This window comes from Callorhinus ursinus, unplaced genomic scaffold (assembly GCF_003265705.2).
Source record: "Callorhinus ursinus isolate GAN/ISIS: 27379988/994484 unplaced genomic scaffold, GSC_fseal_2.0 scaffold3, whole genome shotgun sequence".
Classification (NCBI taxonomy): domain Eukaryota; kingdom Metazoa; phylum Chordata; class Mammalia; order Carnivora; family Otariidae; genus Callorhinus; species Callorhinus ursinus.
Genome location: NW_027397065.1, coordinates 2,400,026 through 2,423,057, shown reverse-complemented (window position 1 = coordinate 2,423,057; position 23,032 = coordinate 2,400,026). Strand labels below are relative to the sequence as shown.

Here is a 23,032-nt window from a genome sequence, read left to right as displayed (position 1 = left end):
AAAAAAAGAGGGCATCAAGTTTCTGGGTCTTATTACCGTCCCTGCCATGGTACCAACTCCCTGCCAAAATGCAGGCTGAGCAACCAGCACGAAAGTGTCCCAATGGGGCACCTGGGTGGCTCAGTCATTAAGCGTCTGCCTTTGGCTCAGGTCATGATCCCAGGGTCCTAGGATCAAGCCCCGCATCAGGCTCCCTGCTCCGCGGGAAGCCTGCTTCTCCCTCTCCTACTCCCCTTGCTTGTGTTCCTGCTCTCTATCAAATAAATAAATAAAATCTTAAAAAAAAAAAAAAAGAAAGTGTTCCAATAAGACCAATAAGACCTTACTCCTTGAAAAGCCCCTGAAATGAAAGTAAAGGAAGAGAAGAGAAAGTGCTCACTGAGTTTGCACCAAGACTCATAGTCTGGATGAGAAGACTGTGTGTCTCCCTTTGTGGTTGCCAAATGATGTAGGAAAGAAGTTGGGGTTCAGAGCCCATGGCTAAGAAAGAATTCTTGAGACATCTTTGGTGGAAAAAGGTGGTTTTATTGAAGCATGGGACAGGGCCCATGGGCAGAAAGAGCTACACTGGGGTCATGTAGAATGACTGATTATATACTTTCAAGTTGGGAGGGGGTTAGGGATAGAGTAAATTTCTAAGGAATTTTGGAAGCAAGGTTTCCAGGACCTTGAGGGGGCCAACTATTGTTAGTAAAATGTCATTTATTACTGTCTAATAAATCTATTGGTCATGAAACCCTTCGGATATATTTTAGTGGGCCATATGCTTGGGGGATGTTTGCCAACATGTATCTTGGGAGGTAGAGATATAGGAAGTTTCCAAAGGAATTTTTATATGTTAAAGTAGGCTTACAGGATCCTGGGGGTCAGGCTAAGGTTGCTTTTTGCCCCTAGCAAAGTATTAAGGGCTCTTTGCCCTTAGCAAAGTATCCTAGAGGAATGTCACGCTGCCTGTTTCCAGGACTTGTCAGTGAATTTTAGGTAGTAAGGAAATTTTTCTTTTGTCTTTGTTTCCCACATGACTTGGTTTACTTATTTTTATATGTAAATAGATGCCTACACACATACTGCATTCTACATGAAAGTCAGTGTGTGATAAAATATCTAAGGATATGTAATAAATAAAGAACTCCCTCCATTTCTGAGAAAATTGTCCATGACTTGGCCTTAGTCTGCATATTTGAGTCCAATTTCAAGACTGACATCAGCCCTGTGTGCTCTACAGATATTACCCACCCTCAACCCCTGCCAGTTACAGCCGGCCCTAGGCCAAACCGTTAAAGTGGTTGTACAGCCGGCCCTGGGCCAAACCGTTAAAGTGGTTGTACAGCCGGCCCTGGGCCAAACCGTTAAAGTGGTTGTACAGCCGGCCCTGGGCCAAACCGTTAAAAGTGGTTGTACAGCCGGCCCTGGGCCAAACCGTTAAAAGTGGTTGTACAGCCGGCCCTGGGCCAAACCGTTAAAGTGGTTGAAGTTGTTTTTGTTAGCACTCCATTCTTCCAAAGATTCCTTTTTCCTTTTTTACACTTCTTGGCTGGTCAGTGAAAAACAGTTATGTTTCAGCGGCAAGGCCATTTATTGCCCAGAAAAACAACCATTTAGGCAGCTATCCCCTCCAGAGAAACAGAGGACAGGCTGACATTCTTCGTAATCTTCACTCAAATACCCGTAACTGTGGTTTCCATTACTTCACTGGCTTTGTCTACCTAAGAGTTGGACGGTGAAAATAGTCACCGTTCAGGCTCAGAATGTTCCGTTTGGGCCTTGGCTAAATCCAGTGACTCCAAACCGTCCCCACCACCCATGCCAAACAGGAAGGATGATCAAATTATTTTTGTCATGAAAAAAGAAAATCTTCCCTAATAGTTGGGATGACTGGCTAATGCACTGAGCAGATTCAAATAAAGTAGGCCATGTACCCATTGTAGACTTTGCAAATCCTCCAGGCAAGCTCATTCTAAATGGCATTTATGGCTGTACTAATGCAATGTGTGTACTAAGAATTGTACATAAGCCTGAATAAGTTCCCCATGGCACTGCTAAGTTCATCAGCTATTGGCCAAATGGGCCTTGGTTGGCAAATGAATATTGCCGTGGCCTTCAGCTTAGTTTTCTTGGTTTATGGCGTTATAGTGGAATTATTAGTAACTATTTCTCACTGTATCTAAGCAGAAAGTGATAGAAGTTTTCTGCCTCTGTCCACCATTGCCCTGAATGCGTTGTTTTCCACTGTTATTGTCTCCCCAGTCTATATCAATGCCTCCTATTTAAATAAGCTTTCCTCAAATACCCATTATCCAAAGTTAAAAAAAAAAAAAAAAGAAAAGAAAAGAAAGACTCAAAGCTGCCTGCATTTGGCAAATGCTATCCCAGGAAATTATCCATAATCGTGGGTGCCCACAAAAGAGGTCAACAACCATTTGCTCTTCATGTGCATTTAATTATTGGAGAGAATTTGATTTGCCAATTATGGTAGTATTTTGAAGCAACTTCATTTGACAGTTGAGAATGAAGGCTTCCTACAGTGGGGATTATGCCAGTGATTTCATGCCAGAGTCATTGTGGATACTGAAAAGTTTAACTTGTGAAGAGAACCAAATCAAGAATGGCAGGAACTACCCTGCTACATAGAGATAACCACAGCCTGTGCCTCAGAACAGGCAGCCAAGGCAGACAGTGTGAATAAGTGGTCACTGGGATGACTTCTTGAGTAAATATTTCTCTCATTGCCTAAAATGTTCACTATGGAAGATAAAAATCAAAGGCATTGTTAGAGAAGCAACAGACCAACAGAAGACTAAAGATTAAATGCTGGACTCAAGGACAAAGGGGGTCAGAAAGGAGCTATCACTTGGGTCAGGAAAGCAGGTCTGAAGAGAGAGCCAGGAAATGTAGATCCATGAGTAGCTAAAATGTGCCAGACATCAGGATGTTCTAAAGAGAGAAAGAAGAAAGAATGGAAACAAGTAAGTAACAGAGGGATAGGAGAGCATTTGGCCTATTTTGTGATTTAGAAATTCCTGTCTCTCCAGTATTTGTATCCTAATGAAAACCAAGGGGGTAAAACCAGCCTTCCGACGTGTCAGTTGAAGAGCAGTAACTGGAAATGGTCTTATAAATGCATTTCCATAATTTAGATATTGGAATACCAAAGAACACAAATAAAAAGTTAATCAATTCTCCTGATACTTTCTTTTTTATTCCATTATCCAGATTAAATAATAGGATGTCCTAAAACATTAAAATTGACAAATAAGTTGCAAAATAGTATATGGGCATTCTTCCAGCCTATATGCTGGAGATTCGAGGACTGATACACACTCTGGGCAAGGCAGTTGCAGTCTAGGTGAGGAAAATGATAACCTAATCACATTAGTATGACACCAGATGCAGTCCAATGGGCTTTAAAGAAGTCATTCCTGGCTTGGATTCCATAATGGTGAGAGATATTTGGAGATATGGATTGCATTTGACATACTTGTCTCTGAAATACTGTTGAATAAATGCTTTGAATATGATGCCGGTAAGAAGATATTTATTCTGTCTATGCAGATGACTAAACAGAAATACATGCTTTTGCTGAATGGGTTATTTTGCAAAGACCTGCCTAAACTATCACTAAAAATGCAAATTGTGGTCAAGGGTTCCTTAACTGAGGGCCATGCTATTCCTCTCACTGGGAGAAACAGCAGATGGTTCCTCAGGCCATTCACTACATACTGAGAGAATATTTGCCAGCTTTACAGTTTTTAAAAATTGATTTTGACTTGACAAGATCATTGAGGTTAATGATTCAATAAGATCATTGTCTTTTCCTCTTTTCCTGTGTTTTTTTTTTAATTCTTTTTAATAACCAGTTGCCCTTTCTATACCAGTTAGGTTGTAGGCCTTTCATTATTTTTAAGTACATTTCCTATTTTGTATATATTTTAAAATACCTTTCACCTTAACTACTTTAACTCACAAACAGCCAACTTAAGCTATTAACTTTTTTTCCCCCAATGGCATTTTTACAGAATGAAATTCTTCCCTTGAAATTCAGGAATGAAAAAAAAAAAACAACACACCCTTTCAGATGTAGAGAAAATAAGCCTTATCTTGCTTCGAACTTCCTGAAATTTAAATGACCTTCTTTTTGTTTTGTGTCACTTTGCACCCCACCTGCTTTACTCTCTTCTCCAACACTTTGACCCCAGCAACAGGGATTCAAAGGCTTTCCTAAGTTCACTTGCTGTGTCTCTAAACTGGCCCCAGGTGGGGTGGGGGATGGCGCACGTGTCTGGGGTGTTGGCATCGGATTTGCTCTATCTCATTTTCACTCAGCATTAGCAGAATGGAGAGGTGACACAGTTGCCTCAGAATTCTTTGCTAGAAATTTCCACCTGAAGTCCAAGGATACTGAGGCTTTTCATTTCATTGCGGCTCTTGATCTTACCAACTCAGGTAAGAATTCAAGTCTGGAGATTTCACTATCTTTGCCTCTTATACAAGCCAAGGGAGGTTTCTAGAAGCTGTATAGGAAGAGACAAGCAGAGTTCAGAAAGCCTCACTGAGGTGATTATATTAGACCGACTTGTCTTGTTCCATCTTCTACCTTTCCACCACAAGTAGCTGCTGCGTCTTTGTGGGGTCTGTCATGCCTTTTCCTTTTTAAGACAAGGTCGGAAAATCATGCAAGGAGTGAATCAAAGGGCACAATCCTTAAGTAAGTTTTAAATTATCAGGTAGGAGGAAATGAGATAGATAATTTGGCCTCAAGTCTTGTTCTTTCCTTCCCCCCCCACCCCCCAATGGACTACATTTTACATCCCTAATTTTTGTTTGACGCTGCCGTCTGTGGCAGTACAACTTCAAACACTCTCCAGAGTACCAAGGTGAAGGAATAAAATGGTAAATACTGATGAAGTATCAACCCACTCACATGAAGCCTTCAGTGGCTTATGCTCTGCTTCTTTTCCATCAGCGTGAGAATATTCTCTCAATAAGATGGGCTGGGAATTGGCTGTGGAGGTAGAGGAGGTGGGCAGTTAGCAACGAGAGCCTGTGTCAATGCCTTAATCACCTTTATGCTTTATGTTCTCCCACAAATGGACTACAAAAACATGTGTGGACATACATACTTGCAGGAAGGTATAGGCAGATGTATGCCCTTGGCCCAAAGCGGTCTTTTTATGTTAGAGGAGATTATGCTTTTCAGATGAGCAGCAAACGTGCAAGATTTGCCCATGGCAAGCTGAGGTTGGGGCAGGCTAGAAGGGATCATAGCAATTTAGTTAATTCTGTCTCGCCCTTGCGTCAGCTGTGCTTAGAACCTCAGAGATGTCAGTCTCCTTTATTCCTTCATTGTACACTCACTGAAAACTCACCAGATGCTAGGAGTATCTTTATAAAATATCACAAACTCACATAAGATGGTTTTTGTCCTCAGTTGGGTATAAACTTTTGTCCTCAGTTGGGTATAAACATTTTTAGCATGGAATCACTTTTTGGTGCTTCATTAATCATTTGAAAATTATATGATTGTTTCCTTCACTTGTGTGAAATGTGATGATTTGTTCAATAATATCTAGGGGGGCTACAGCTTAGGGTTGTGCAGGTTGCGTACTATCCAATACCGGGGGTTACCATTCACTCTGCGGTGCATGGTGCAAAACCAAAGCCTCTGAGCTCCTAGTGGGTCCCAGAGGATATTGTGGTACACAGTTTCTACCCTTTTGGAGCTTGCATTCCATATGCACCCATGCAATGGGTTGGATTCTGCTCTTGAATTCCATACAGTATTCCTAGAACTACTTTAAACTAGTTGACCGTCTTTTGATAGAGCCCGCTATGGAAATGGACTAAAATTTTGGTGTGTTCTGTGATTACACTGATGCTGAACTTACAGCAATATCTGTATTAATCTGGCATTCCTGAAGAGTAAGTGAAAATCCAAAACTAAAAGCCTGATATATTTTGAAATTTTTACATTTTACTTTTGTAAAACATTGACAATCTTCCTTACTAGAGTATACATGACACGATTAAGACCATCCTTCTTTGTAACGGGTTCTAACAGTTACATTTTTAGGGTATCATTTTGAGATATGTAAAGATAAGGTAAATAACTTGTGGTGGTGGTGAAGCTTTGTTTAGATTACCTGCTAGCATCAGGAATAATGCAAATAAGCGTGACGTGCAAGGCCTTCTTGTCCCTGCCCTGGCTGCCCGTCCAACCTAGCCCCAGCTTCTCCACGTCATCACGCTGAGTCTCCTCCTCTGCAGTCCCCCGGAGTCGTGCGCAGCCATCCAACAGCCGGAGGCCTCCCCAGCTCATTTCCTTGGCGCGGACTCTTCTGATAGACAGCAATATCTGTTGCCCTCTTCTCGATCTCCTTGTCTTGCAGATCCAGCTGAGCCATCATCTCCTTTGTAAAAGCATTCCTGCCCCCACCCCCACCCCCACCCCCAGGCTGGGTGAGGGGCCTGCCAAGCCTGCTGCGTTGCACAACCTCGGAGGGGACCCATCCCCATTCATACTGGGGAGCCTCTCCTCTTTCTCCAGTAGTGTCCTGAGTATGCCTCGATGCACTTAACATTCCGCTCTGTTCTACTCCTTCACAGCCCCCCTGAAGGGTGACTGCTTTGGGATCTGAAGCCTTATCGCTACTTGAATAAAGTGGTGCTCCGTGGATAATTACTTGATACTAATTCAGGGGCCCTTAAGCTAGGTAAGGCCGGGTTTTCGCTCCCGGAATCTGCTCAGATTGTTCACTTAGCCTATCTGGCGGGTTTTTCTTTGTTGTGACTTCTGTCCTTCAGGTCATTTCTCCCATTTCCGGGGACTGTTGCTGCTGGCCGCTTTTTTCAGGTGTCCATTAGCACAAAGGAACACTGCTCCTTCTCCTCTTCCCAGCTGCTGTGTTTTTCTTCTCCCTTCTCCTCCCCTTCTCCCTCCTCCCCACTCCTCCTCTCCCTCTCCTGCCTCCTCCTCTTCTCTCTTTCTCGCCCCTCTCCCCAATTCCCCTTTCCTCTCTTGCTCCTCCCCTGCTTTGTTCTCTCCTTCTTTCCTCTTCTGAGGGCTTCTCGGGAGTAGGGGCTTTTGCCCTTTAAACAATTGCTTACAAAAGCACACATGCTTTTTTAGAAGCCAATCTCTGAATCAGCCATTGACATTTTATTTCCCATGACATTCGTATCTTTAGTGGTTCTCTTGGTATCTGTTGTATGGTATACACTACAAATTATTTTCAGGTGTGAAGTTATTACCAACGTCTGAATGCAGTGTCTGAGAACTGTGTGTGTGAGGTGCGTATGTGCTGTTTTGGGACAGCAGTTTCTTTTTTGAAGAGTTGTGCAATGCTACCATGTCTCTTGCTTTCTGGGTACTATACACCCAGGATTATATTTCATCACCTAGGTACAAAAATAGCTGCATACCTGCTAAAGTTCACAAGGTGAAAGAGAATATTCAAAGGTCATTACTACACAAATAATCCTCCACTGTCCTTTGCTCAGCAGTGATGAGAACTTGGGTCTTCTTTGTTCATGGAATGATCGTTGCCTTCTATGAAAATTATGGAAGAGAAAAAAAAGTGGTTTTTATGGTTGCTCCTTTCCTCTGAACTTTGACAGAACCCAACCAGGTACAATGTTTCCTCGACACTGCTCTCACTAGCATGGACTTGAGACTCTCCTTGAAAATTTACAAAGCCATGGTCACATTTGAAATGGAAAAGACCTTGGCGGACTTAGTGTTGGTAACTCTAGTGGTGGAAATTTGGAGCCAGGTTGAAAGGAAGGGTCTGTGGGAAGGGTGGGGGTGGTAATTTTATGGTATTCAAGGATTGAAAAACCTTTGAGATTTCGATGGACATACTTTCCCTACTTCTTGTGAGAATACGGCCCATATTTTTATGTTTTGTACTCGTAGACGGTTATTTGGTTCTGAGTCAAAGATGAGCCTAATACTTATGTATCTCAAAAGTATTAAATGGCATTGTTATTTATGAAAGAAAGTTACAAATTATGTAGATATCTTTGGATCTAGAGTAGTCAGTTCTAAGTGACAGTAAATCAGTGCTTCCGTGCCTATAAAGAAGGTTGGTTAAATGGTATTGGTTGTTTTCAGAATGAATAAATGCCTCAGCTAAAGATGTAAATGAGGATTATTTAGTTTTTAAAAGCTTATAAAACACTTTCAAAGATCACTGTCTCTTAAAAACCTACCAACGTGAATTCTTGGGCTGTATCTCACTTCATAAAACCAATTTGGAAACTTAATTTAATGAGCTTAGCTGTTGATATTTGCCAAGTTAATTGGAGAGTATTGTATTCTCCCTCTTTGTGCTGTGTAGACACAGCCTTTTGGACTGGAACAGGCTTTGTTACTCATAAGCCAATGAACTGAATTCTGATGAGGATCATGCTTTGACGTAGGATGTGAACCAATAATAAACTTGCTTCAGGGTCTTGGAAGAGACCTTAAAAGTGGCAGCCAAAAGAGGTGGAGATTGCACCAAGCCCAGAAGAGACAGAAGTTTCTGCTGCTAACGACCATCAATGGATTTTTTTTGTCTTTATCATGACTTAGTACAATCAGATACCTCAGTAAATCATCGATCATAAAACTCTTCCTTGTATTTTGTAAAAAAATCAGAATTGATATATATTTAAAATCTTTCTACACCTTCTCAGAGTCTGATCACCGTATAAAATATATGTGAGTTACCTGATTCTTACTGTTTGTCAACTAGTTTAGAATTACATGGGTGGTCCAGTGGTGAGTTGAGAGTTGGATTTGGTGTTATGTAGAAAGCTTGTTACTGTTGCATCTGTGATACCACAAAGCTATCTTGTAGATGGTTTGCAGCTGTATTTTTAGATCCAGTATTCATATAATGTTTACCTGAGAGCTGTCGGAATTTGGAACTTTTTAAGAAATGTTAAAATTGTGAATGAAACAGTCTTAAAAATACTGTTTTGCTAGCTCAATTAGAAATACTTTCAAAAACAGTTTAATTAAAAGTGATGTTATGATCAGTTTTCTACCCATATAAACCCTACTTCTAAATATTTTACTTAAAAACTTTTGTTTCAAATTACAAGGGCCTGTTAGAGGTTTGCATTCGTTTAGTAGAAGGCATGTGAGCTCGATTCTAAATTCATTTTTATACGACCCACATTTAAAAGTAGTCCTCTCACTTGTCAATTTTATTATTTGCATATTAAAATATAAAGAAGAGTTATTTTTCCATGGTTTTAAAATGATGCCAATGAGTAATAAAAAAAAATTGATGTTGTTTTATTTTATTTGCTATAGTCTGTTTTTGGATTTGTTATTTGTAAGGGAAACAATGAGTTAACAATCTAAGCTCTTAATATTCTTTTATATATATATATTCATTCTACTAGAGTGTTTCAGAAAAACCAGTTTACTATACATTTTTGGTTAAAGGGGGCCTTTCAGTCTGTTAAATGCCTGTGCTTAAGTTCTATTTGAATTGCAATTCACTAGGAAATATGTCTACCTTTGCGGGGTTCTTAATGTAGTGCCAAATTCCTTGTTGAGTGTTCAGAAATCATTTATTATTACTGATAATGACAATAAGTCATTTGATTTTTTACATTAAGAAAAAAATTTTGAAGTTTAATTTTATATTACTCAATATAATGCCTTGTTGTTGACACTACTGAGATTTTTGATCATGGAATCAAAGAATAAATTATAAAATAAGGTCTTTCTTACACAAGTATGCCTAGCAAGAATAGTCTTTAGAGTACACTTATTCACTTTTAGAGAAAGCTTTTTTTTTTCTTCCAGAATGATGCTAACATATGTATATGCTTTATTGTTGGTTTTGGGGGAAATTACTCTTGGCCAGAAGAAATGAAGAAAATTTTAGTGAAGCTTTTATTTTAGTCAAAATTACTTCTACCATGTGGATTTATTAGTCCCATAATCCAGTCATTGTTATAATGCCAACACACTGTGGCGGTATTGAACGCATTAAAATATAAAGTAACTCTGAGATAGCCTGAGAAGGGGCAGCAATGTTAATTTCTATCCTGACAGATTTAGTTATCTTTTAAGAATTTTTCATGATGTGGTTTGATTTTTTTTACCATTTTCTTTATGTGTAATGATAGAAAATGAATATTTTCTTCTGTATTCCATGAAGGATACACCTATAAAAGCATAGCAATATAAGATTCATATCGATTACAGTCTAGTTTTTAATGTTCTATGGTAAAATTATGGTTTTCAGGGCACCAAATGTGGGCTACATTCTCCAAAGATAAATAGAAGGGAAGAGGTTGATTTTCTTTTAATATTACTGTCATCATCAAAATGCATTGTTAATACATTAACAATGTATTTATTGACTTCCTCTACTGACAACTATCCGGTTAAGAAAAAACTATTAATTACAGAAGACATGTTCCCGCCCAATCCTGAAAACTTAGAAATCTCATGTAACTGAAAAGCTTTTGAGTAGATTGTGAGAAGCCCATGGATGATATCTAGACAGAGCTGGCCACAACATGCCAAACCTGCTGGAGCCATTTCTACTACCCTCGGGAACTTGGAAACCATAGGTCTTCTTGTCTACCTGTTGTACCAGTTTTTTTCTCCAACATATTATGAATTATCCACTAGAGTTAGAATTAGAATATTGGAATATATTGAGAGCAAATCTGTGATACCCCCTGAGCCACCAGAGAGGAGAGTCTTACTGACTGCCCATGTAAATGCACAGGGAAACAGACATTTTTAAGTATGTATTGTCAGAATGAGTTGGTATGTCCGAGTACACTTGCCATCCCACCTGTATGATGCGGCTACACGCAAAATTCACTAAGAGCACACAATGACAAGAAAGTCTTCATCTACTAGAGTTACAACTTATATTCTCTTCTTCCTGTCATAGGAGTGAATTTTGAAACTACCTGTCCAGTGGTATTATCCCATTTTAAGAGACTCCTGGCTGAAAAGGACACACCACAAAATTGGAGAGGCCTAGTGTACTCTGCTTACTGTTTTCATTGTAGAAAAATGAGTCAAATAAGATGTAAAATAAGTATATAATACTATCTTTATTATACCTAGAAATGCATCCCCAACCTCAGTGTGAGCTGGGATAGAGAACACAATTCCAAGTAAAGGTATCATATGCAAAAAAATTTTGAATGAAATGTTCGCAACTTTTAAGCATCACTTTAAGGTTAGGGTTTTACATAGTTTACAACCTAGAAGTGTCAGAATCCTGCTGTACGTGCTTTATTCATTTATTCATTCAGCAATGCCAGACTGTTACTTGGAAACAAGAAAAGGCCCTACGCTTGTTAATATGTGTACACACTGCTTCCCCCACACACCCTAGGTATTCAACAAAAGCTTGCAGAATTGAACACTATATGGAACACCAAATACAAGTTGTACTTTTATTCATGTATGCCTTTTTTCAACTTGTTCTGGAAAACCTATAGACAAAACCACTGCAGAATTCTTTCATAAAACTGGTTGGGGGGAAGTCTAACTCTCATCTCAAGAATTATTTAAAGCAGGTTCAGATGGGTTAATGAACAAATGAACTTTGATTAAAGGAAGGGATGCTGAGTTTGTCCCTAACTCCATCAATATTCTCTGAGAGAGAGAGAGAGATGGCAAAGAATAACCAGCCAAAAGCAGTAAGTGACTTGAATTGCTATTTCAACAAGCATTACTGATATTAACCCTTTAAAATCCATGAATTTATTTACTGAGGACAGTCCTAAAATGCGATATGAGTAGAATGGAGGGCCTGAACTCTCCAGAAAGAAAAGCATCACATAATAACAATAGTAACTAATTAACTACCGTGTATAAGACATTGACATTTGTCATTGACTATTCCAATTGATGGCTAAAAACACATGACCCAAAAGCAGCCGAATGACTTCTGTCAGGATCACACAACTAGAAAATAGCAGAGCCAGGACTGAAACGAAATTTTCCCTTTCTTCCTTTACACTTAACACCGTATCTCCCCACCTGCCTAGGAGAGCTCCAATGGACATGCTACTGGTTTATACGATTGTGTCAGATATCAAATAATGTGATAAATATTATAAAACATAGGAAGAGGAGAAAAGTGGAGAGAAAAATGGAGAGGTTGGGTGAGATTCATATGCAGAAATGGAGAGAAGAAAAACAAGAAAAGATAAAACAATGATGGAAAATTTAGAGGAAAAATGGAGATAAAGTAGGTGATTTCAAAATACAGAAGAACAGAAAAAGAAATAACTCATAAATTTTAAGATGCAGATTATTCTGAGAGTCATGAGGATCCTAGGAAGCAAAGACTGAGCACAACCAGATTAGAAAGGGCCCATGGCTGGCCATCTAATTCAGGGCATCATAAATGCTCTTTAGCTTCTTCAGTAGCCTGTGCTTTCATGGAACAATGCAAGATAACAGGGGAAAATGCTATGTTCATTTGAAGTTTATATAAACTCACTCCCTGAGGGGAGTTGTATCATTGCACAAAGATTTTTTTTTTTTTTTTTTTTTTTTTAGTTATGGCTTCTCTCTTGAGCGTTGGGTATATTCCAAGCAGTTCTGCATTACCCCATTGTGTGCGATACATCCTGGGGCTTAGGTAAAGAATCAACTGTTCCTCCACGCACTAAACAATTCAAATGCATTGTTAGTCTGAATTCTTTAGCTATCCTTTGGGTCAGAGGTCTGACCTCCGGGATCACACATTACCTGGAGAGTCAAAGCAAAAAACAAAGCCAACCAACAACAGCAGAGCACCTGAGGAGCCAGGGTAAGGTTATCATTTTTTAAATTGCTAAACATGAAAAAATATACAGTTTGAGAAGCCTACAATTTTTAATTCCATGAAATAGAGGCCATTCTAACAGCAATAAGGTAAAAAAAAAAAAAAAAGTTACTTCACAAAAACCCCAAATTTTTTAAATGAATTAATGTAACCTAATGAAGAAGTGCACTTTAGCAGTCCCTTCTCTTTCTTTCTTTTCTTTCTTTTGTATTTTTTTTTTCATTTCACTGCACCGCTGACCAATTTTTAAGAAACACTGATCATGAACCCTCTTCTACCTATAACTGGATCAGATTTAAAAGATACCAAGGAGAAAAAGATTCAGTCTCTTTCAATGTAATTCTGTTAAATGAGATTCTTATTCAATCTTTAGCAAACTGCATTGATTCTTATAATTTTTAAACTAAATTTCAAGTGCTAAATTGAAACCTGGTTTAGTTCATTATGTCCTCAGTGGAGGAAAAAAGTAACTCTCACCATCCTCCATATAATAATACAGGTAACTCTTGAAACAGTGTTAAACTCTCCTCAGTCTTGGCTGCCTCAGTCCTTACAGCTGTTTCTCCCAGGTCCAGTTTTCCATTCATTCTTCCTCTTGGCACAGGGAGGTCCTGGGTCTTGGGCACACAGTGAGGAAAGCATTGAGACTTTGTACTCAAACATGCCTTGTGCAAAGAGGGCGGTGGTAAGTGCTACTCCTATAACCCAGGGAGAGAGGGATGAGGGACAGCATTCTGACTTGTGTGAACTGTAAGGGATCTGAGAGAACCAGCTAGGACAGCCGAAAGCGTTCCTCAGGGCACACAGGACCTCATGGATGGCGCTGGAGAGTGCAAGTTCTGGGGTCAGACTGCCCAGATCCCCAGGACCTCCCTCTCTACATGCTTGGAACTCCACCACACTGACTCTATTGCTGGAATTATAAAATGTGTATAATAACATACTTCTTTGGGGCGCCTGGGTGGCTCAGTCGGTTGGGCATCTTCCTTCAGCTCAAGTCATGATCCCAGGGTCCCAGGATTGAGCCCCGCATCTCGTTCCCTGCTCAGTGGGGAGTCTGCTTCTCCCTCTGCACCTCACCCTGCTTCTGCTCTCCCTCCCTCATTCCCTCTCTCTCTCCTAAATAAATAAATAAATAAATAAAATCTTTAAAAAAATAACATCCTTCTTCAATTGGGTTGTTTTGAGAAATAGTAATTAAATGGGTGAGGTTCCCAGGGCAGTTGCTAGCATGTAGCAGTTGCTCAGGAAATATGTGGCCTAGCTCTCTCGTAGCACAGCAAACAGCATGTGTGCCTTCCAACTGGCTTAGTTCCCCACTACCTAATACAGTAATTTTATTATTATTTTTTAAAATTGAAGTATAGTTGACAGGCAATGTTACATTAGTTTCAGGGATACAATATTGTGAATTGACAAGTCTATACATTACCTTGTGTTCACAAGTGTAGCTACCATCCTAACACTAATTTTTTTAAAAGGTTTTTATTTATTTATTTGACACACACAGAGAGAGAGAGAGACAGCAAGAGAGGGAACACAAACAGGGGGAGTAGGAGAGGGAGAAGCAGGCTTCCCGCGGAGCAGGGAGCCCGATGCGGGGCTCGATCCCAGGACCCTGGGACCATGACCCAAGCCGAAGGCAGACGCCTAACGACTGAGCCACCCAGGTGCCCCACTAGCATTAATTTTAACACAGTAGTTTAAGGACTAGCAATTGGCCGCTTTGGTATTAGACTGTTGGTATTAGTATATCTTTATTTCTATCAGACTATTAGACTTTTATGTTGGCCACAGTATCTTGCTTCTGAATAGTGGTTTAATTATCACCCAAGCAACACTGTAATATTACAGTCCCATCATAGGTCTTTGACCAAGAACACAGATATTTCCATATGAACCCCTCTTGAAACTGGTTGTAGTATGGGGCAGCAAGGCTTGGGAGGCTGTAAAAAGAGACCATTGATGTGTGAGTTGCAGCTAAACTGAGCACTAGTTCAAGGCTGGTAATAACTGGTTGTATAAAAGTCCCCCAAATTTCCCAAGTTTTACTCATATCAAAAACGAACACTTTTTACCTAACATAGCTGGATACCCAGAGAAAAGATTGTTACAAAATGCAAACAAACAGGAGTCCATTCATTCACTCGCAAGACCACCCGCTATGCCTGAGGCGTCCTTCACTGAGGCCCAGCGCTCAACTCAGACAATGGGCACAGCCCTTGTCCTCAAGGACCTCCATCCATTGTGCAGTACCTCATGTTGTACTGCTGTTTGCTTAAACACTGAAGATCGTGTCCCTAGTGTTCGTTTGTCTAGTTTCACCTCTTTTGGTAAGACAGTCGTTTCACTGCTGGGGTAGCAAAGATAACTCCCACTCTCTCCTACCAGGAGTGCCTGAATGCCTGGTGGGTGCTCAGAAGCGCTCACTGACATGCGCCTCTCTTCTACTCACAAATCACTGAAGATGTGCAATATCCTTTTTAAATTGAAGATGATGATGATGGGGTGTGTGTGTGTGTGTGTGTGTGTGTGTGTGTATACCCATGTGAGCCATCAAAGCAGTGTTCATGACACCCAGTGATATTATAAATGAATAGGAATGAGGCAGGGCACAGTCATGTTAAAGAAAATACCATCTAACTTCTCCCATGTAAGTCGTGGGGCAAAAAATGTATATTGACATATAACACAAGTTAAGGATTTAAGACCATAGTAGGTTCAAGTTAAAGAGCCTAAATAAACAAGGCAATTAAACAAAGAACACATTAAGCTTCACTTTCAGAAAAGTAAGTGCAACTTTTTAAAGTAGGTGTTGCTTTTGCTTGAAAGCAAATACAAACTTTACTGCTTCCTAGATATGTGACCTTCAGCAAGATAACTGTCTGAATCAGGAAATATGGAAGTTTTGGTCTCATGAGCTCAAGGACTGCATGAACCATTGCAGGTACCATGCTTAGCATAGCACTTGGCAAATAGACTTTCAGTTAAAAGGAATTGCTGTTAGAATTGTTATTTATCACCCCCACACCACCTGGGATGTCTGCAATTAAAAACCGAGTCCTTGGACAGTTAATATGTTAATTCAATGGGACGAACCCTTGGTGATGTAACTTTTAATACTATGGTATGGAATTAAAGGAGATATATAAATTTGTGTGTAATATATTTTGAAGAAAAGTGAATAAAAATAAGGATGACTGTAGTGGTAGGATGCACAAGTCTAAAAGTGGGCGTGTGAGTGTGTGTAAATTATGCTGTAAATGACCACACCAATGGGAAAATTAATATAGCAACTTCTCCGCCTCTATTCCTCTGATCCCTCACTTTTTGAATTTCTCCTTTCTTTAACTGCTGAAATTGTATGCTTTCCTCACACTCTCTTCCACATTTTCCTTTCCTTTGACTCCTGTGGCAAGCAGAGAGCCCCCGATACCTCTTGTGCTGGTTTGCTCATTGTTTTATGTATATAATTGCCCCAATGACATCCCAAATTCCAAAAGATCACCTTTATTATGTTTATTCACCAAAAGTGCAATTCTGGGCTGAAAACTGATAATATTTGTAAGTAATATTTCTATGGACAAACATCTGTAGCTTCAAAAAAATCATTATTTCCCAAAAACCCTCAGAGGAACAAGCAAGTGAACTTCAGAAAATAAGATTAGCAACTCAGGTAGAATTTTGAAGGTGACACTCTGACACTCTGAGTTTCCTAAAAAAGTAAGTTTCTTAATTTGCTCATCCATCATCTTCTTTCTGTGACATAAGGAAGAGAAAGAAAAGGAATAAAGTTAACATGAACGACTGAAGCCATAGGCATCCCAGCGATGCTGAGTTTTAGAGGGGAGAATGCAGGGAGGTGGCTCTGTCCCAGGAGAGACAGGGGACACCCGTGACTCGTGTTATCATCAGGCTCCGGAGTCAAGGCTGGCCTGCAAGGAACTCCAGGAACAGACTCAAAGCTCTTTAATAAGTATTCCAGGGAGTCAAGCTTTCCTGGAAAAAACAAATTAGTGTGAGAAGCCAGTACTGTGCAATTTCAGTTTTAAAAATAGCCAAGTGTTGTTAGGGCTGCTATGTGATGAGAGAAAAAGAAAGCCCTTGTTAATATTTGCCTCAGCTTTCACATTAAAACAGAGGAGCGACCCTGAAATTCTTGCCTGGCAAATACAGCCAAGGTCATGAGGCTTGCACCACTTGGAGTCACTTTTTAGTCCTTCAGATGACAAAGTTTGGGGGGACCATGTCCCCTTTTCTCAAATTGGTCTTGCAATAAAGGACAACCCAGCGATGGCCCTGCCTCTTTCACTTACGACCAGAGCTGCGCTGTGCTGTCCGGTTCTGCTCTTCATCCGCCTTATTGCCCGGGAGGCTGGCAGGGATGTTGCCTGCAGCCGGCTGTGCCTCTACCAACTGCAGAGACCCTACCTGGCGCTTGGAGTTGGTGCGTCAGCATTTCAGGTAGAAATGAATGAAAAATCAATCAGGATGACTGCAGTGGTAGCATGCACAACTCGAACCTAGTTTGTCTCTCATTTTCAACTCTTCACCATCGACCCAAGCACGGTTTAAGATGGTAAGTGAATCTGTAATAAATGTGTTGCTTTTGCTTCACCAGGGATTTTTTTTTTTTTTGGTCTTCTTTTTTTATTCAGAACAAGCAAATCTAACCTGCTCAGGAAGCTACATGTAAAAAGAATGATGATGTCAACTTTCAAGCACATATTCTTTATTTGCCCTGGTTTAAGATTCTAATTAGACCAGCGATTACTCTTCTATAGATACATCAAATGGTTGTTCTGTCAAGTAATACTTCAAATTCAGAGATTTAAATATTTTTTAAAGTCTTTCTATATCATTGCCATATCTTTTTGTAACTGACTATAACTCTTTATATCAAAACAACACTGATTTAAATTTCTAGATTTACAATTCTGCAAAGATAGAGTTAAACACTGTTTGGACTCTGGCTACATAAGGGAAACTGGAATTGTTCAAAGCTGCAGTCTTCAGCTCCCAAAGACAGCTACAGTAACTTTCTGAACAGATTGGGTTAAATATTTTTACAGACCCATTCTATGATGATAAGGCGGTAATAGGTAGTGCAGTGCAACACTCCAAAGGGTTCCAAATCTCACAAGCCTCTTTGTATGTGATGCTCTCACAGTGAAGAAGACTCCCTGGGTTATAAAGATGAAGAGTCTACTTCTTCTGGTGCTGATTTCAATCTGCTGGGCTGATCATCATTCAGACAACTATACTCTAGATCATGACAGAGTTATTCACGTCCAAGGTAAGAAAACACAGTTTCTCTTATGAAAGTCAAATTAATTTCAAGTCACTTGGAGTTGGGATGTTTGGTTGGTGCTTCTCAATTTTAGTTCTGCTGCATTGACTTTTTCTTTTCCTTTCTGTTAATTGATGAACATGCTCTCCGGCTTTTGACTGCTATTGCATTACAGTAGGGTTAAGAATTGAGGATGATTAAAGTGGAATGGCTTACGAATGTCCAGCTGCAGGGGGGTTGATGCCATTGTTCAAGGCTTTGTAGTACAGTTGCTATCTTCTAAGTAGAATGCAGGGCATCAATTTATTTAAACGTAAGCGAGAGGGGGGAGCCAGAGGAAGTAAAACTTAGGATGCAAGGTCATTCTGTGAGAGTGATCATCAAGAAAAACAATGTGAAAATGAAAGTGAGACAAGCTAAGGTTCAAGAGAGATTAACTCACTTTCTGACACTCTCCTCTGTTAAAGCTTTAGTTTCCCATCCACCAGTATATTGCTCCTGCATATTTCTTTTCAGCTCGGCTGAATGCTAAGCCTGAGAGCTGTAGCAAGATTTGAGGCTGCAGTAAAATGCAGCTGTCTCCTCAGTCCCAGCTTCAGATGAGGGACATCCTGCATTAAGAAAGCTGAGAGACTTATGCAATAAGAAAAAGAGAGTTTTAAAGGAGCTGTAGTGTCTCTCTTTGCCCTTGGATGCTGAATAATTCAAATAAGAATTATAGACCATAACAGCTTAAACATATGATGATATTAATTTTAGATGAACTCAGTTTGGGGACAAGAGGCATTCTAAGTTTGCCAAGAGACATAAAACATTAAGTTATATCTTCAAGGTCAAAAGTGTACTCTCAGAAAACTGCCATCCACTGTTGGAAAGTATGATTTGTGAAGGTCAAATGATAGTGTAAGTCTTGCTAGAAGTATTTTCCTGCCTATATTATGACTACACAAATAGAATTCTGAATTTGACAATGTCTAGCTATTTTAGACATCTCTCTTACAGTTCTCTTTGCTTCCCACAGCTTTATGTTTTCCAATGTTGGACCGTGAAAAGGAATTATATAATTGTAAATTTTACTATGCAAGCTGCTGACTCAGCTATTTCTTTTAATGTGTATAGTAGAATCCAAGCTGTCTTCCAAAGGCTTTACGGTATTTACACACAGAGATTTCTTGAGGAGGGATAACATCCTTTAACATCTAATTGTAGAATTCAATTCAGCCAAAATAGTAATACCTACTCGTTAACAATAGCAGTTTTAAATCCTCTGTAAAATAAATTTTGGCTGTGGTTTCAAGTAATTATTAAATTCCTATTACATTATTAACCATGTATAAAACATTTAGTCTAAATTGCCCCCAGAGTATGAAAATATCATTTTTAAAATACTCCTGGGGAGTCTGTAAGTCAGACTCAAGTGTTCTCAGTGAGGAAAAGTTCTGTTGCTCCAGCCTTTCCAACCCCATATACTCTGCTGAAATTTAGTGCAAAGGCATTTTTGACACAAATGATCAGAATTATCCAGATCATTTGCATATACTACACAATTTTTTAAGTGACATAATAGTCCACTTCATTTTAATTATAAATTCATATGCTTAGAAAGTTACTCACAGCTTTCAAGTAATAAAACTACAAGGTCTATACTTTGCTTGTGGAAGCTGGGGATATTGAAATGTGATTTGGGACAAGATTATGATGCTACATCTGTTAAGTCGAAATTTATTTTAAAATTACTCTAAATACCCATCATCGTTATTTTTATTCAATAAAACATTTTCTTTTTCCTTTATGATTGCATTCAGATTGAACTTTCATATTCTTCAGTCCTTCAGAGAAATACCTCCAAACGGTCTGCCATAATTTCAGTGGTCTTTTATAATGCAAAAGTGAACCATAGAGCCCAGTAAATAATCACTGAAGCAGATGACCTCTACTACATACTGAAATACTATATTATTTTCTCACATTTAAAACTGTTATTTATCAAACTTGGCCCAGAAGGAATTTAAGGGAGCTGAAATCCTCCTAAAATTTTATATGAATTTTACAGTCAGAAGATTAAATTAGTAATCTAAATCTCAAATTCCTGAATTGGACTGATAAGCAGTATGAGCTTCTCTCAGTGACAGAAAATTGTTCAGGGGCGCCTGGGTGGCTCAGTCATTAAGGCAGACACCTTTGGCTCAGGTCATGATCCCAGGGTCCTGGGATCGAGCCCCGCATCGGGCTCCCTGCTCCGCAGGAGGCCTGCTTCTCCCTCTCCCACTCCCCCTGCTTGTGTTCCCTCTCTCTCGCTATCTCTCTGTCAAATAAATAAAAATCTTTAAAAAAAAAGAAAATTGTTCAAAATTCATGTTACTACAAAAACAATTTTTCTATCTCCCATTTTTCATTGTTTCTATTTTTGTACTATAAGTTCTCCAGGCCTAAATAATACCAGAGGAATAATGCCCACCATCCTCGAATTCTCCTTGGCTGCCATGATAAAGATGTTCAACACTTTAAGACATTCTTGAGTCACATGCCTAAGAGTTACCTAATTATTTTTCTGAGGGCTTCCTCCCAGTTTTGTTGTGGGAACTTTCATAGAGATATAGGCTCAAGAAACTTAATCTGGGTTAAAAAATAAAAATAAAAAAGTCAGGTTACCGGGGGGGGAAAACAGCAAGGGGAGGTCCCTGTGCAAAGCGTTTCTAGTGAAAAGCATTTTCTCGTGATGAGAACTCTCCCAACTTCCCATGGGGAAAAACACAGGTTTAAATAAAATTGCATGAGTACTAATTCATTCCCTTTATTTTTATTTTTTTTTTTTGTTCAATCAATTTGGTTACACGAGAAAGCAAATTCCACTTGTCCATGAAGTCTGTTGAAAATGCGTAGTCAGTATATTCACTTGTATATCATACACTGTCCTCAGTGTTAGGGAAGGGTAATTTCCTCAATTACTTCTACAAGAAGAGATAGCTTTAGCTAATGTCTTCTCCCTAACACTCTCAACTAATGGATTAGACTCCTCATTTCATAAGGTGCCTCATTAAACAACTTCTAAATCCTTTGAAACTTGAGATCATTAGGAAGAATTTTGTATGGAGTACCAAATCATACAGAAGCACAATTTTTAACATATTTGGATTAGGTCCAAAAACACTTTGTGTAGACTTTTAATTTCCAATAAAAATTCAGAGGTGATGAATACACTTTTTAAACTACAAGTCTTAAGACAGCAGAGAAATGTTATAACCACTTGCCCATTAACCAATGTGAAAAGCAAAGTAGTTACAGTTACACTGTATACTGAAGTGCTTGACCTTACCCAGGTCAGAGAGCCAGCACTTCCTGCCTCTGGTGTTCAAGAAAATGTGTTCTGATGGCAAGTTCAAGATTGTTAGCCTTACAGCCACTTACTGGTTTTAGACCTTGGACAACTAACTTCATCTCAAGTCTCAGTTACCACATCTAGAAAACTGGGCATGATCACAGATTCCACAGAGCACTGTGAGAATTAAATTAGATAATACATAGAAAAGTGCCTAGTACTGAGCCTGGCAAACAATAAGCTCCTGATAGATAATAGTTGTTGTTGTCACGGTTATTACTTCCTAACCGTCATGGAAAACTGACTTTTATGGGCTTGGGGGTGGTGGGTTAAATGAGTGATGGGGATCAAGGAGGTCACTTGTGATGAGCGCTGGGTGCTGTGTGAAAGTATTGATTCACTAAATTCCACATCTGAAACTAATGTTGCACTATATTTTAACTAGCTAGAATTTAAATAAAAACATGGGGAAATATTAATGAAAATAATAACAGCGACCAAAAAAAATGACTTTTAAACATAAAAGGGAGCACAAATACTGGTGGAAAGATGTCAACTTGTCAAATTCATTTGTTAACAGAACCATATCATTACCTTAGTTCTAAGGATGTAAATATTTTCTAAGTTGCCTTCTTTGTCCTCTTTAATTTCACAATTTAAGATTTCCCCATCATCTGATCATTTTTACTTTCCTTGTGGAAACTGAAGCTTTCCAAACTTAAGTAATATGTAAGGTGAACACATATAAGCTACTTTAAATTTTTTGAAAGGATAATAAGAGGAAAAAATAATGTATATCTGGAAGCCCCGTGGGAAGTGGACACTCCCATTCAGTGTGATTGGCCCCTCCATCCAGTGTGTGTCCCAAAAAACCCCTCTGCTCCAGTGTAACATGTGTCCCTTTGAGCTAACACGCCTCCCTTGCCTCATCACACTGTGCGCTTTGGAACACCCTAACTGTATAGTAGTGCTTGGCACACAGTAGGTGCTTAACATGTTTGTCGAAAAATGAAGGAGTGTAATGAGATACTTCCAAATGACTACTATCATGATGAGGACTTCTGAAATCCTGTGGCATTCATAGCATTTAGTGACACATGGTGAAGGCTGGATGAACACTATATGACTGCTTCTGTTCTGTAATGTTGGCAGAAGTTAAATCGTCATTTATGGGATTTAAGAACTTAAAAAGAACTAGTGTAGACCATCTAGATCAATATCCCATCATACCAATGAGGAAATCAAGACCCACAGCTTTTATGTTGCTTGTCCCAGGTGGCATGGCTGATGGGGGAAGTTTCTCTCTGCTAATCTCCTCCCCTTCTTCAAATCTGGGGTCATTTCCCACTTTCTTGATGAATTCTCCCTGTCAACTGCATTCTGCCCCTCCTCTGGCACTCCAATCCCTCTCATACCTTCCTTTCCTTTTCTCTACAGCACTGGGGTTACTATTCTACTTATTTTTATGTAACTGTATCCATCTCTGCCACGCGTGTCCCTCAGCTCCACAAGGGTAGGTGGGGATCTTTGATGTATCCCAGTCACCTAAACGATGACCTGGCACATAGTAGCTGGTCGATATATCTTTGTTGAATTAACCCAGGGCCAAAATCCAGG

General features: G+C 39.5%; 1 protein-coding gene and 1 long non-coding RNA gene across 5 annotated transcripts in view; one reads left to right on the top strand and one right to left on the bottom strand.

The window, feature by feature from the left end:
• Positions 1-7,540, bottom strand: part of LOC141371632 (uncharacterized) — a 30,935-nt gene extending 23,395 nt beyond the window's left edge. The window contains exons 1-2 of the long non-coding RNA XR_012376720.1: positions 7,420-7,540; positions 4,922-5,002 (exon numbers count right to left, since the gene is read on the bottom strand). This is a non-coding gene — a long non-coding RNA (uncharacterized lncRNA). The remainder of the gene's footprint in view (positions 1-4,921; positions 5,003-7,419) is intronic.
• Positions 1-23,032, top strand: part of HAPLN1 (hyaluronan and proteoglycan link protein 1) — a 75,170-nt gene that overhangs the window by 23,810 nt on the left and 28,328 nt on the right. For 2 of the 4 annotated variants that reach the window (XM_073887699.1, XM_025866594.2), the window contains exon 2: positions 17,977-18,102. In XM_073887699.1, the coding sequence (XP_073743800.1) occupies positions 18,003-18,102 (100 nt within the window). In that variant the 5' untranslated portion in view covers positions 17,977-18,002. Of the gene's footprint in view, positions 1-8,578; positions 8,702-17,321; positions 17,386-17,976; positions 18,103-23,032 lie in introns of those variants that run through there. The other 2 variants (XM_073887693.1, XM_073887689.1) reach the window with 2 other exon arrangements.